At 40.9% G+C, this 16,232-nt stretch overlaps 1 protein-coding gene across 6 annotated transcripts in view; it reads right to left on the minus strand.

Annotated features, from left to right (window-relative positions):
* Window positions 1–1,951: 1,951 nt before the first annotated feature.
* The window catches only part of NBEA (neurobeachin), a 561,077-nt gene continuing 546,796 nt past the window's right edge, over window positions 1,952–16,232 (minus strand). For 4 of the 6 annotated variants that reach the window (XM_075265946.1, XM_075265944.1, XM_075265945.1 and 1 more), the window contains 4 exons: window positions 12,489–12,590; window positions 6,062–6,258; window positions 5,653–5,804; window positions 1,954–3,844 (listed from right to left, as the gene is read on the minus strand). In XM_075265946.1, coding sequence (XP_075122047.1) covers window positions 3,754–3,844; window positions 5,653–5,804; window positions 6,062–6,258; window positions 12,489–12,590 — 542 coding nt within the window. In that variant the 3' untranslated portion in view covers window positions 1,954–3,753. Of the gene's footprint in view, window positions 3,845–5,652; window positions 5,805–6,061; window positions 6,259–12,488; window positions 12,591–16,232 lie in introns of all 6 variants that reach the window. The other 2 variants (XM_075265947.1, XM_075265948.1) reach the window with 2 other exon arrangements.

The raw sequence follows: 16,232 nt of genomic DNA on the forward strand, positions 1-16,232 counted from the left end.
GGGTCTGTGGAAAAAATCATTCAAGACCATCTTCACATGTATAAGGTATTTTCTCACTGGGTTCCCCAGGTGCTAACATCTTTCCAGAAGCAGGAACAAGTCAAATGCTCTCAGGCTCTATTGACAATGTCCAATGGGGACCAGGAGGACTTTTTCAACAGATTGATCACACTGGATGAAAGCTGGGTCCATCACTATGCTCTAATCAATGCAATGGAAGCATCATGACTTACTGCCTCCAAAAAAGGCACATGCCCAACCCCCAGCAGGCAAGGTCATGCTCACAGTATTTTGGGACAGCACAGAGTAGTATTGATGGATTTCCTAGCAAAGGGTACCATGATCACTGGGGCATACTATGCTTCCTTGCTTCAGAAATTGCGTGATGCCATCAAAACCAAGAGACGTGGCATGCTCACCAAAGGTGTCCACCTTCTGCAAAACAATGCACCAGTTCACAACTCATATGTTGCCCAAATGGAAATATACTCCTGTGGCTTTGAAATTCTACCGCATCCCCCCTTATTCACCCCACCTTGCACTTCCACCTGTTTCCAACAATGAAGTTATTTTTGAAGGGCAAGCATTTTCCAGATGATGAGACTCTGATTTCCAAAGTCACAACATGGCTTTTGGAGCAACCTATCGACTTCTACAAGCAAGGTGTTTACAGTTTCTTAAAGAGATGGGAGAAGTGTGTGTCTCTAGGTGGCACCTATGTAGACTACTAACTGTGCCAAGTTTCATTGCTCTCAGTCCACAGGAAGAGGGTCAGGGGAAATCTTTAATGAACGCCCCTTGTATGGCGGCAGCACATTCTACTTTTCATCCTGAGGATGGTGTCATTAAGGAGCAGTCTCAACTTCTCCCATATCCATTACTACTACTACTTCTGTTTTCCTGACATGTAATTCTGCCAGGAGTAACTGAAAAATAACGAACAAAAAGCTATTCAGAAGTAAATACATGCACATAGTAAACTTTCTTACATTGTAAGCTGCGCAGTCATAGTTACATAGCTGCATACTAGATGAGGTTGGATGAAGACATCAGCCCATCAAGTCCAACCAATAACCCTACAAACCCCTACAGTGTTGATCCAGGAGAAGGGAAAAACCCCCATGAGGTTCATGCCAATGTACAGGCTCTGAGAAGAAAACCAGCCCCTCCTCCCTTTACCAACCGTGAAACCCAGGTTACTTGTGAAAGTAACAAAGGACAGAACTTCCTTAGTAACAGAGTGAACAGCAAATTATCTAGGAAGGTGAAACCTGGCAGCAACATTACAGAGTTTTTTCAAGAAGAAAACAGCAACACTTCAGTGCATTATATTCTGGTCCAGTATCAGCTGCTCTATGAAATAAGAATACGTTGTCTGAAAAGCTAGTGATCATTCTCAGGATTAAGCTAATATAGGAACTTTAGATCTTCCTTGTAGTTTTTTTTTTTTATTACTCTCATAATTTTAAATATAAAAAGGTAAAAATATTTAAGGCTAAAGCCCCACATTGCGGAAACGCGGCTTTTTTTGTTGCAGCTTTTGCTGCGTTTTTTTTTAACCTAAGTCAGGAGTGGATTGAGCAGAAGGGAGAAATATCACAGATTCCTATATATTTCCCATTCCTTTAGTAGCCATTCTTGGCTTTGGCTCACAAAATGCAACAAAAAAAGCATTTGGGGGGCCTCAGCTTAAAGGGGTTTTCCAACCAGTCAAAATATTTTTTTTTAGCAAAGGGTCAGAGTGGCTTAAACGATCACCTGCCTTAGTCAATGGCCGGGGTTTAGTGAGTTTTTTTTCTATTCATTTTTTTCTACCTTTGCTACAAAAATATTACCAGTCAGAAAATCACTTTAATTCAACTTTGGCCCTTAAAGTCTAAACACATAATTAGAGAGTTATTGGGGGAAAAAAAGTTACAAAAATTAAAAAAACAAAATTAGTTGTTTGCATATTTTATTTTTCTTTTTTTCTCATTTCTTTTTTTTTTTTTTAATTTCTTTATTTTTTTTTATTTTTTATTTCCAACTGAACACATCTGGCATAATTTACATCTTTGCAATAAAACATGGTTACAATAGCTTAAGGAATTCATATATCCAAAATATTTCACCATGATTCAAGATGAAATGAACTTATCTTCCAGGTGTTCAATATCCTTCTAATTCTAAGCTACAACTCAAGATATTGCTTACAGACTGGTGATGAATAACTTAATATTTACGGCGACTCCGTCAAGGTATCGGAATCAATTATTTTCTTCTTTTTCTTTTTTCTTCTTCTTAAAATACAAACAACAATGTAGAAGAAAACCAAGTGGTAAAACTTACTAATACAAGGTGGAGAACAAATAATCACATCAATAAATAATGATATGTTTCTGGTGCAAAGTGCCAATACAAATTCTCAATTTTTTTTTTTATTTGACAATTTTTTTTTTCTTTTTTAAAATAAATGACTGCAAGTGAGTGTAAATTACATTCCTGTTACATGCCTCATAGCCCTACCGACACAATATGTACATCTATGACAATACAGTCACTAAATATACAAAGAAGAAACAAGTGGATTTACCCCTGGGTGTGTCATTGAACAGTACAATGTGCAGGAAAATATTTTGACAGCCATCACTGCAGTGTGGTATCGTCCACGTCTTAGGCTGGCCACATGGCTTTCCGTAAGGGCCGCCATGATAGAATAACACCAATCCGTAACCAAGGCCTAAGCAATGTACTCCACATATTGTAATTGATTTATTCTACACCCCTTTTACCTGTTTACAGAGGGGCCTGGTCTTATTTTTTTTTGTCTTCAACCCATATTGATCGGCACTATGAAATGTAAGGAAGAAAAAACAGGGTGTCTCTATATATATATGTATACATTTGCCTCATCTCTCCGTCATGATCATAAAGAAACCAAGAACCACAGCAAACATGTCTCTTATGAGAGATTTATGGCAAACCATGGCTTCAGATCCCTAGGTTTTAAAAGTTTACGGGATTTCACTAAGAAGGTGGGGGGGGGGGGGGGAATAAAAGAAAAAAAAAAGTGCAAAAGCAGATTTTGGTGTAAATGTGAAAAGGATCGGACAAACCCATATTCAACCTTTTAACGCAAGCTGCATCTTTTTCATTTCGTGGAGACACCTGATCCCTCAGGTGCAGAGTACGAGCACGGTTTAGCGTCACGAGAAAACTAAGAAACTTTTTTTTTTTTGTTCTTTATACAAGGTTTTACTTTTACAAAAGTATCCCTTTTAAAGTTAAAGATGTGCATCTGATGTACAAAGTATCAAACATATTTTTTTTTTTATATTTAATTTTTTTTTATTTTTTTGTTTTTTTTTCACAGCTTGAAAAGAGGCTGGAAATGGGATGTAGGATTCATGGACTAAACACCATAGCAGCTGGACACGATCTTCTTCATGAGTGACCGAAAGTCTCTTTTGTGATGTGTCCTACCAGCTTTTCATGAATAAATAAAACTGAAAAGATTTTTTTTTCCGAGACTCCTCCTACCGCTCAGAATATACATAGTACAAGCTTGCCTTTAGCAGCTGGTGTTCAGTTGTGAAAAAAAAACACACAATGTAAAGTGGTTTGCTGACTACAATGTACAGCTATTGCTGAGTGTAATGGAATGTACAATGGAGCTCAATGCAGGCTTGCTCTTCCACCAGAGATGACAACGCCTTGTAACTGCAGCGCTTGTGCTCTCAGCATGAGATTTGGCATTCAGCACTTCAGTCAACTTCAGTATCTGTTCTGATGTTCGTAATGCCATCGATTAAAATCTATATTAAAAGCTACAATGCTACCAGAAGCCATGCCAGTGATCAAGGTCCTGCGAGACAAGAAAAAGAGACAAGGGTTACATGGCTGCAGATGTTGTACACCATGGACATAAGCACTAAAGCAGGGCTAGGCAACCAAAAAATCACAGATGAAATACTCAGATGGCCGGTCAATAATTGTAAGGCTGACGACCCCTATACTAAAGTCATATACCACAAACCATAACACAGAAGTGCTGCCACCAGATGCTTCAGGATGCACGTGTTTACTGCTACTTCGTGGAACTGGAACATTGTGTCCTATGGTGGCCCTTGCACTCGGTATTATGTCCCGTAGAGGCCCATGTACACAGTATAATATTCCAACTTTTGTAATATTCCAATCTTCGCCACTCACTAGCTTTAATTATACTGTAGGATCTCTTCAGATCTCAGAGTATAATAAGTGGAGGTCTAAGAGGTGACAAATATAAAAAAAACAATGTTACTCACCTCTTCTGCGCTCCGCAGTGACTCTGTTCTCTTCGGGGCTTCTGCCTGAAGTCACAGGGGTCACATCCGTTGTCATTATACGTAATGATGCCAACGTGACCAAAGGCCCTATCAGTGGTCTCTTAATTCAGGCAGAAGCACTGAAGAGAACAGAGCCGCTGCAGAAAAGGTAAAGGTGAGTAATATTAATTTTTATGTTTTATCACCTCTCCTGGGGCTTCGCTTATTATACTCTGGGGTTTGTACAGACCCCACAGTATAATAAATAGCAGTTTTGTTTCAGCATTTTTTTTGGTCCGATCGAAACAGCTGGGGGAGGGCTCGGGCTGCCCTTGCCAGGAAAATAAGCCTCGCGTGCCATGCCGTTGGTTGCCAACCCCTGCACTAGATAACTGTCAGCAGATCCTGCCAGTGTAGACAAGACCCAACAAAAGCCTGACCAAAGATCTACCATTGGAGAAAACATATTACCAGGGTTTCTAAAGTCAGCTTTGCTGGAGTTTGCATTGCCGTAAGTTCTGACAAATTTAGCAAAAGTTCTACAATGTTTGATAAATTTTGTGCATCTAACTCTTCTGCCTTGAGATGTTAGACCACTTTCCATAGCACATCCTACTGGAGTGAGAGGGCAACATTTTTTGTGGGTTTGTCAAAAATCTGTTGTCCATCAATTGAAGGGGTTTTGTTGGCTTTACCAATCGATCGTTGAGACTGGTACCCAGGACCCCCATGGATCAGCTGTTTGTAGTGGCGACTCATGGGTCATGTAATATCACGTCTGGCAGCTGCTTCTTAGTGGAAATAAATCGGTCACCAAATTTCTTTTAGATACCAATGCGTACAGATGGGGTACCAAAGCTCTATGAGAAGGATACCGGTATAAAATCCCTAGGTAATCAATATTAAATCTGCATAATAATTTCCACCATGTATTAGATTCTTACGTTCTTCATGTATACTTAAAAAATAAAGAATATAATTACAGTAGCAATGTATTTTAGCTGGGAGTTTAGCTGTGATGGGCTGGAAAGACCTCTGGCCATTTTTCCTTATGCCCTCACTATAATGTGCCCAGGGTTAAGATCACTGACGTTATCCATGGTTATACAGAAGCCCAATATCCTGTGGGAACCGCTTTGGGATTCTCCAGAGAAAAGTAGTCTCAGGAAATGTCTCTTCTTATACCGAGGCGATCACTATGGGAATAGGGAGAATGCACTAAACAAGGATAAGATACGGCTGTCCTTTACAACACTAGGCCTCTTTGAAGGAATCTTCCACTGACAAGTGCGGAAAATTTGAAGGCTCCTGATTTACATAGGTAGACATAGTCAGACACATAGCACATTGTAGGCCATAGACTCACCTCTGATCATGTGACAAATCCATGGCTCTTATCCCAGCATCACATCCAGGGTAAATATAGAGCTGCTTAAAATCACAAGCCTGCCAGACTTCTACCACTCCGTTATCTCCTCCCGTCACAAGATTCTGCCCATCGCTGCTCAGAAGGATGGCCTGGACAACACAGAACATAGCTCCCTTTAGCTACAAGATGACTCGCACAAAGTAACAGAAACTGAATTATTAGACAAGGACTCAGCAACAAGGTTTTTAGTGCTAGGAATAATATGCTGTATCTATCTGGTTAATATACATGTACTGTATGCTCTGCAAGTCCTTACATTCAATTGTCTGAAGCTAAAAAATGTAAATATTACACAAATACCCAAAATGCCATTGGAAATACAACGTATATAGAAAGCTACACATACCCTGGTTGAATCGCTGATCTCCATTTGGCCCAGAAGTTTGCCATTTATGCTGAAGTTGCAAAATCTCCCCCTTTCATAGTATATAATACAATGTCCTTCACTGGATACAGAAATCAAGCGGGGGTATAAGCTGTTCTCTGGTCCCTCCAGCGCTCTGAGCAGATCCCCTGTGATTGTATGGACCAAGCATGGGCCCTCTACAAGACAGAAAATAAGACTGGAGTTAATATAAAGTACATGCTAGAATACAAGATTCTACTTATATTGGAGGAGGAAACCTAAGTTTAGTTGAAGAAGATGAGGAGGAATGTGAAGGTGCCAGATTATCATATACATTGGATTACTGGACAGTCCAAAACCCCCCACCAAAAACCCCATAAAAGAATAAATCATGTGAATCATGTTTCACTGTAAGGTTAGAGAGTGACGATAAGCACATGGTGTTTTCATCTTAGATAGTCCTGGCATATCTCCAAACCCATCCTGTCTGCTGTCCCCCACATTCAGGCAGAGAGAGAGTATAGACATGCCCCCCTCCATACATAACTGTGGAGAGTCCTGGCCTCAATCATGTATTATTTTTATTAGGAATTATAATCCATCATCAAGTGAATTATATGGCGACAATCTTAAGCAGTTGTAAGGGCCAGGAAGATATAAAATGTGACTCCATATCTAAAATTAGTCTTGCAGTTGTGTAGAGTGATATTTGGTGAATGTTTTTGTAATATACTTTATTAACCTATCTAACTTTCTTTTAATAGAAAACAGGTTGTTCTCACTAGCAATGGTCTAAACATTGCCAGGGAGATTCTGTCCTGTATACACATACTCAATGCTTAATGTAGAGCTTTGGCAATTGCCAAAAAGGGGATGGTCACGTCAAATAGTTCCCCTGTTTTATAGAATTTAGGACATATGGTTGATTCATAGCTGTAACTTGCGTCTAAGACTGCAGCTCATGTAAAAGAAAAACACTGTATGATCTGCTTCATGTAAAGCTCAAATCCCCAACTGTGTTTTTAACTAGTGATATCTCAAGTTATTGTATAGCTAGTGCTGCATCTCAGAATCTCAGCTTTCATTTGATACCAGAACCATTTTCCTAGGTTGCATAAAACCAGAGATACAGCCACTCTGTAATGACTATTCCCTCTTTTGCAAATGCTACAGCTCTACACACTGGCGATACTAATGGTTTCCCCCTCGCAACAGCTTGGTAACAGGGTTGACAGGGAGAATGTTGAAGCCTGTTTTCTATTAAAAGGAAGTTAGAGAGGTTAATGAAGTATATTACAAAAATGTTCACCAAACGCCCCCGACATAATAGTAAAAAACATATATGATGCTCGGCCCTGTCCTGTCTCAAAATCATCAGACATTATACAGCTGTGAAAACGGAAAAGGAAATTGGATCCAATAATTAATATGATTAAATGTATATTAACCCTTTCATTATTTCTTGAACCCTGGCTTCCAGCACGGCCCAGTATAAGCTGGTTTTTTTTTACTCCCAATCAATATTTTGTCACATTGTTCCTCTGAAATCATTACCCTTAGCTTGGATGGTGGTGGCGGCAGGTGTTACTATGTCTCTGCTGCGTCCTCCCCGTGCCAACAAGTACAATGACTGGTCGAAAAAGCGCACATATGCTTAGATGTAAACATCAATACAAACACACCAGATAGTGACACCGCGCACAATAAAAACCTCAACTATTCAAAGCAAATTGTGTGATACTGAGACAGGGTCAGCGGGCCGTGCGGGCCCATGTCGTACACATATTTACTACACGCCTCTCCCCAGCAATTCTCCTTATCTGATGAAAGTGAGAACACAGATGTAAAGAAGATGCCCGCCTTCTGGGTGACTGCTCCTTTTGTTACTTCAATGAAACATGGATTATTCACCGCTGGCTGCACATAAATGAAAGTAATTTGGTCTCTGTAGAAGTCACAGTGAGGTCTGTAATATTGTGCACGCTATATGTCGCATAATCATTGTTTTCTACCGGGCCGCGGCTAAAAGCACAATATTGAGTTAATTTTACGTGGGCCGACTCTCTGATGTGCTCTTAACCTAAAGCTACTTACTATTAATTGTAAGAAAAAAAAAAATCAATTGGACAATAAATGTCCTTGTCACTTTTTAACCTCTTCATGACCAGGAGGGTTTAGTTTCACCTTCTTAGTAAATGTTACATTTTTGGAATCTTATATCCTGGCGATGATCACTAATGTTATTATTACATGTATTATTAATAGAATGATTAGTAATACCAGAGTTTTGTATTCTCATGCTTATTCCTTTTTTGTTATTTCTTAAACTAGTGCCATAACTGTTGGAGACTTAGTCGCAGCGTTCGCTTAAAATTGTGGACACCAGACGGGTCCCATTAAAGTCAATGGGGTCACCGGCCTCTATGGTGTTTTAGTGGCCCAACTCTCTGTTGGGTGGATCTCCTAGTGCATTACCAAATTTATCTATGTTATATAGCGCCAACATATTCGACAGTGTTCTGCAGACATTGTTATCACTCGCTGCCCAAAGTTAGCCTCACCATCTTATTCACTATTATCATGTGTGAAGGTCCAACTGGCGGAAGGACCAAATTCCTCAGAATAAAGGAGTGACAGCTATTTGGACGCTTCTGTTCCTTACAGTATTTCCAGTGTAGTGATGCCTCTGACCAGCTACTTTAAAAGGGTTGGCCTGCAGTCGACTTATTGGGAAGTCTGGAAGTATCGCTGTGCGGGGAATAGGACAGTCGCCCTTTACGGCCTCTTTATTCTTGGAATAAAAGGAGACTAACCAGAAAACAAATTCTAAACCATTATTAGATGGAAATGCTCCTTTAAAAAGTATGTTTGCCTATTAGAATAAGTCTACATGGTGACACTGACCACAATGGTCAAGCAACCAAAGAAAGTTGTGTTGCGCTCCTGCACCAATGTAAGTGCGTGGAGTAGAATTGCAATACCAAGGGTACTTTGACTGTGGCATCCATGACGAATGCCCCCAGCAATATTCAATCTGTTTGTACCTAGAAGTTCCAGTCACAGGACCCTCAGGATCACAATGCAACTCTATTCACTTATACTGATGGTAACATGGTGTTCTTGAGTCGCCATCAAAGTCTCCATGTTGTCCTAGCCTTAATGCATTCAGTACAACAATGACATGGAAACCAACATTTAAACTACTAACTTAAACCTGACATAGTTAAAAGTCAGCAATATTTGCTGTAAATTATTCCTCCATAGTACATATGCAGCTTACAATAGAGCCAGTAATGTGTAATGGGGCCTGCACTAATATCTACAGGGAATATATGACATATAGAGGAAAGGTCTGCGCTGCCACTTACTTCTTTAGAGCAACGACCATGACCTTAATGATTCCATAACTCATTTGCATATTGTCAAAGATGGCGATATGTCAGTAACAGAGGCACCGACTGATAAGTGCCATCTGATATCTGCAGGGCTGATATGCTGAGTTCTGGTGACAGAGTCCATTTAAAGAGGACCTTTCATTGATTTGGGCACAGGCAGTTCTATATACTGCTGGAAAGCCGAGCAATTCAGCGCACTGTCCCGATCTGTGCCCCGGGTAAAGAGCTATCAGTCCCGGTACCGTAGCTCTTTACAGTCAGAAGGGCGTTCCTAACAGTCAGTCAGGTACGTCCTTCTCCACAGCAGCACCTATCGCGCTGTGCTGTGTGAGCGGGGAGGAACGCCCCCTCCCCTCCTGATAATACTCGTCTATGGACGAGCACTGTGAGCAGAGGGAGGGGGCGTTCCTCCCCGCTCACACAGCACAGCGCGATAGGTGCTGCTGTGGAGAAGGACGTACCTGACTGACTGTTAGGAACGCCCTTCTGACTGTAAAGAGCTACGGTACCGGGACCGCTAGCGCTTTACCCGGGGCACAAATCGGGAAAGCCGACAGTGTGCTGGATTCAGCGCACTGTCAGCTTTCCAGCAGTATATAGAACTGCCTGTGCCCAAACCCATGAAAGGTCCTCTTTAAGTAATATACAGAGCAAAACTAGTGTGCACAATGTAGTAAGTGAATAGTTAAATCTGTATTATATGATATTTAGATAAAAATACATGATGTAACACAGATGTGCCCTCATCTATCAGTAGAGAATAAAATGCTATAAAATAAGAAGGCGGTGGTAGTGCATCATATACATGGGGAAGGGGGGATGCCAAAAATAATCTAAATAACATGTCTTTCTAGAATACCATAAAAGGGTAAAGAGAGCTAGTAAAGCAGTCTGCAGAGCGCAGTGTGGACAGCGATTAAGTTAAGGGTGTTGAGATTTGTCAGTAACATTGGGTTTATTCATGTCAACAAGCCGGAGAAATGCGAGAAAGAATAGACATTGGCGCAGCTTATATCAGAATGAGCGAGCCTATAACAAATCCATTGAGAAATGCATGTTAACATGGCCATTATCAGGCGTGTCCTGCTGTACAGGAGGTGGATCCTGATCAAAGTAACCCGCAGCTTAGGTATAAAGTGCAATCGAGAGATTTCCTAAAGCGCTTCTGACATCTGTCCTCTTATTTAGAAAAACACACTAAGTGAAACCGTATACCAAAGCCTTCTCAGGAGAAAATCCAATCAAAGGATCGGCGAATGTTCACTGGTGTCAGCCGGGGACAAAATAACTTGTAAGCTAATCATCTGGGAAAATTCATGTAAATCCAGCACGTCCCCATGTATGGAGGAGGAAGTCATCAAAATGGGATTCCTTCATTGGCCAAGTGATGAGTGCGGAATGATGCCAGGTCTGGATGCCAACGTCAGCCACGGGCAAGGCCTGGCATCCAATGTATCACTAGTCACTGTATCTTTGTCAGGGCTGGTTACAGGATGGAGGACCCTTGGGCGACAGCACCTCAGTCTGCCCCTTTGCGGCACAACTCGTGTGACAGTGTTTTCCTTTGATAGGCGGCCAAACAAAAAACACCTGAAATTGGAAAGTTTTTTGTAGCCGCAACCTGCTTGAATGCTGTAGGTCTTCTAGAACTTCAACTTTTGCATTGCAAAGATCAAAAACCATGGGTGCCCCCACACATATAACAGGCCTTTATGCCCCCATAACATGTAATCCCATCCTTATACCCACATACAGTATGATGCCCCCCTTACACCACCACAGTATAATGTCCTCTTTATGCCCCCATACAGAACAATGGCCTCCATGTAACCCCGTTTAATTCCCCATAAAGTACAATGGCCCTACTATGCCCACAAATAATGGCCTGTTTTGACCCCATACAGTACAATGCTCCCATATAATGGTTCCTTATACCCCCATACAGTAACCCTTATGACTCTATACAGCACAATACCCCCATATAATAGTCTCTTATACCCTCATAGAGTAACCCTTGCCTCTATACAGTACAATACCCTCATATAATGGTCTCTTATACCCTCATAGAGTAACCCTTGTCTCTATACAGTACAATACCCCCATATAATGGTCTCTTATACCCTCATAGAGTAACCGTTGTCTCTATACAGCACAATACCCCCATATAATAGTCTCTTATACCCTCATAGAGTAATTGTTGTCTCTATACAGTACAATACCCCCATATAATGGTCGCTTATGCCCCATACAGCACTTCTATATTCACCCATAAACAGTTCCTTATGCTACAATACAGTCAGTGCTGCTGTGTTGCCCCATGTAATGACCCGTTACGTCTCCATATAGTACAGAGCCACCTTCTGCCCTCATATAACATCCCCTAATATCCCATACAGTGATCCTTACTCCCCCCCCACTTTATGGGGCAGAACAGTAAGTGCAGGTTTCCTAGCTCCTCAAGACCCCGACCCTTTGCTCCTGAACCCGTGTGGGACCCCAGATGCCCTGGGCTCCAGCTACACACTATGCAGATAAAACTATAATAAGAACTACTGGGGATATTTATCATGATGGGAATTTTAAGAGTCAGTTTTGCTGGATTTGCTGTGATATAATTTATGGAAAAGTTATCAGATGCCACACATTTGATAAGTCTAACACATCTTTCCTAACATATTACTTCGCTTTCGACACCTCCTCTTAATGAAGTATGTGACAATTTTTATGATTTTTTTTTAAAAAAACTTGCATTTGATACAGTAACTATGATACACAGACGGTTAATCCGACTAACCACACCCACGTCCCACCCACTTTTCAAAAAGAAGTGAGAATAAGTGGTAGAAAAATGCAAAAACTTGCACATTGCTTTGTACAAATGAGCTAAAAAAGTCAGAAATCCCTATCTTGTTTTTATATACCAGAAATCTGGAGTCTAGGGCTTAATAAATTCCCCTATATGTAATATGCATAAAACAAATGGTAGATGTTATAGTGTAATGAAAACAAGAAGCAAGAAACAAGGCACCCACCTTTAGCTCCACTGATGACAAGCCCCAGCTCTGCACATACGGACACACAGACAACTTCATGGTCATGGCCGGTGAGCACCGCTCTTGGAGCCGGATAGTCGCCTGAAACGTTTGAACATGTAGGGTTATTAAATTTCACATTAATGTAAAGTTTTTCTCTTCTGAGCTAAAAATACTGATCCTAAGGAAAGGTCAAGAATATCAGATAGGTGAAGGGCTGACACCTTGTACCCACATCAATCAGCTGTCTTGAACAGCTTATACACAGAGAACGGAACTAAAAAACAAACAGTGCCATTCTTAGTGTAGTGGCCAGAACAGGTACTGCAGATCAGCCCCCATTCATCTGAATGTGAATTAGACTGCAGTAACTCAGTTCTGCCACTACATAGAGAACAGCGCTGTCTGCTTCCTGCTCCATTTTCTGTGTAGCAGCTGATTCACAGAGGTCCCAGTTGTTAAAGCCCTGCTTATCAGATGTTGCTGACCTATCTTTAGGATAGGTCATGAATATTTTTGGTCTACAAAACCCTTTACGCTTACATGAATACTGTCAGCTATTGCTGCACACAAAGAAATACATATACCAGTAACTGTGAATAACAATGATAACATTTCTCTTTATCTATGGAGTTGCAATACACAGAAATAAGCAGACAGCATTATGTAGTGTATGCACACCCAACTCTCAATATTCCTACATGCTATTTATAAGGTTTTTGTTTTTTTCATTTCATTGCTATAACCCTCCCAGGATAATTGCACAAATAGTAAACCTTTGTGCTGTTACAGATATCAGCCATGATGTCAGTGCACAAGAAGATTTCCAGCTATGCAGTGACTGTATAAATGCATTACTAGTAGAGATGAGCGAACAGTGTTCTATCGAACTCATGTTCGATCGGATATTAGGCTGTTCGGCATGTTCGAATCGAATCGAACACCGCGTGGTAAAGTGCGCCATTACTCGATTCCCCTCCCACCTTCCCTGGCGCCTTTTTTGCTCCAATAACAGCGCAGGGTAGGTGGGACAGGAACTACGACACCGGTGACGTTGAAAAAAGTAGGCAAAACCCATTGGCTGCCGAAAACATGTGACCTCTAATTTAAAAGAACAGCGCCGCCCAGCTTCGCGTCATTCTGAGCTTGCAATTCACCGAGGACGGAGGTTTCCGTCCAGCTAGCTAGGGCTTAGATTCTGGGTAGGCAGGGACAGGCTAGGATAGGAAGGAGAAGACAACCACAACAGCTCTTGTAAGAGCTAAATTCCAGGGAGAAGCTTGTCAGTGTAACGTGGCACTGACGGGCTCAATCGCCGCAACCCAGCTTTCCCAGGATCCTGAATGGAATACACTGTCAGTGTATTCCCGTATACCCGATATATACCCCGATACCCGTTCCAACGGTGTGCCCCCCCACCTTCACCCCAGAAATACCCTGCAAGTCCCCTAGCAATAGAATTGGGGCTATATACACCCACAATTTTTACTACTGGTATACAGTGCCATTGTCTGACTGGGAATTCAAAGAATATATTGGGAATACAAATACCCTCATTTCTTGCTACTGCCATATAGTGCCAGTTTCTGACTGGTAATTCAAAGAATATATTGGGGTTACGTGCACCCACAATTTTTACTACTGGTATACAGTGCCATTGTCTGACTGGGAATTCAAAGAGTATATTGGGAATACAAATACCCTCATTTCTTGCTACTGCCATATAGTGCCAGTGTCTGACTGGGAATTCAAAGAATATATTGGGGTTACGTGCACCCACAATTTTTACTACTGGTATACAGTGCCATTGTCTGACTGGGAATTCAAAGAATATATTGGGGTTATAAATACCCTCATTTCTTGCTACTGCCATATAGTGCCAGTTTCTGACTGGTAATTCAAAGAATATATTGGGGTTACGTGCACCCACAATTTTTACTACTGGTATACAGTGCCATTGTCTGACTGGGAATTCAAAGAATATATTGGGAATACAAATACCCTCATTTCTTGCTACTGCCATATAGTGCCAGTTTCTGACTGGGAATTCAAAGAATATATTGGGGTTACGTGCACCCACAATTTTTACTACTGGTATACAGTGCCATTGTCTGACTGGGAATTCAAAGAATATATTGGGGTTATAAATACCCTCATTTCTTGCTACTGCCATATAGTGCCAGTTTCTGACTGGTAATTCAAAGAATATATTGGGGTTACGTGCACCCACAATTTTTACTACTGGTATACAGTGCCATTGTCTGACTGGGAATTCAAAGAGTATATTGGGAATACAAATACCCTCATTTCTTGCTACTGCCATATAGTGCCAGTTTCTGACTGGGAATTCAAAGAATATATTGGGGTTACGTGCACCCACAATTTTTACTACTGGTATACAGTGCCATTGTCTGACTGGGAATTCAAAGAATATATTGGGGTTATAAATACCCTCATTTCTTGCTACTGCCATATAGTGCCAGTTTCTGACTGGTAATTCAAAGAATATATTGGGGTTACGTGCACCCACAATTTTTACTACTGGTATACAGTGCCATTGTCTGACTGGGAATTCAAAGAGTATATTGGGAATACAAATACCCTCATTTCTTGCTACTGCCATATAGTGCCAGTTTCTGACTGGTAATTCAAAGAATATATTGGGGTTACGTGCACCCACAATTTTTACTACTGGTATACAGTGCCATTGTCTGACTGGGAATTCAAAGAATATATTGGGGTTATAAATACCCTCATTTCTTGCTACTGCCATATAGTGCCAGTTTCTGACTGGTAATTCAAAGAATATATTGGGGTTACGTGCACCCACAATTTTTACTACTGGTATACAGTGCCATTGTCTGACTGGGAATTCAAAGAGTATATTGGGAATACAAATACCCTCATTTCTTGCTACTGCCATATAGTGCCAGTGTCTGACTGGGAATTCAAAGAATATATTGGGGTTACGTGCACCCACAAATTTTACTACTGGTATACAGTGCCATTGTCTGACTGGGAATTCAAAGAATATATTGGGGTTATAAATACCCTCATTTCTTGCTACTGCCATATAGTGCCAGTTTCTGACTGGTAATTCAAAGAATATATTGGGGTTACGTGCACCCACAATTTTTACTACTGGTATACAGTGCCATTGTCTGACTGGGAATTCAAAGAGTATATTGGGAATACAAATACCCTCATTTCTTGCTACTGCCATATAGTGCCAGTTTCTGACTGGGAATTCAAAGAATATATTGGGGTTACGTGCACCCACAATTTTTACTACTGGTATACAGTGCCATTGTCTGACTGGGAATTCAAAGAATATATTGGGGTTATAAATACCCTCATTTCTTGCTACTGCCATATAGTGCCAGTTTCTGACTGGTAATTCAAAGAATATATTGGGGTTACGTGCACCCACAATTTTTACTACTGGTATACAGTGCCATTGTCTGACTGGGAATTCAAAGAGTATATTGGGAATACAAATACCCTCATTTCTTGCTACTGCCATATAGTGCCAGTTTCTGACTGGGAATTCAAAGAATATATTGGGGTTACGTGCACCCACAATTTTTACTACTGGTATACAGTGCCATTGTCTGACTGGGAATTCAAAGAATATATTGGGGTTATAAATACCCTCATTTCTTGCTACTGCCATATAGTGCCAGTTTCTGACTGGTAATTCAAAGAATATATTGGGGTTACGTGCACCCACAATTTTTACTACTG

The sequence above is a fragment of the Leptodactylus fuscus genome, chromosome 2, assembly GCF_031893055.1.
Source record: "Leptodactylus fuscus isolate aLepFus1 chromosome 2, aLepFus1.hap2, whole genome shotgun sequence".
Lineage (NCBI taxonomy): Eukaryota > Metazoa > Chordata > Amphibia > Anura > Leptodactylidae > Leptodactylus > Leptodactylus fuscus.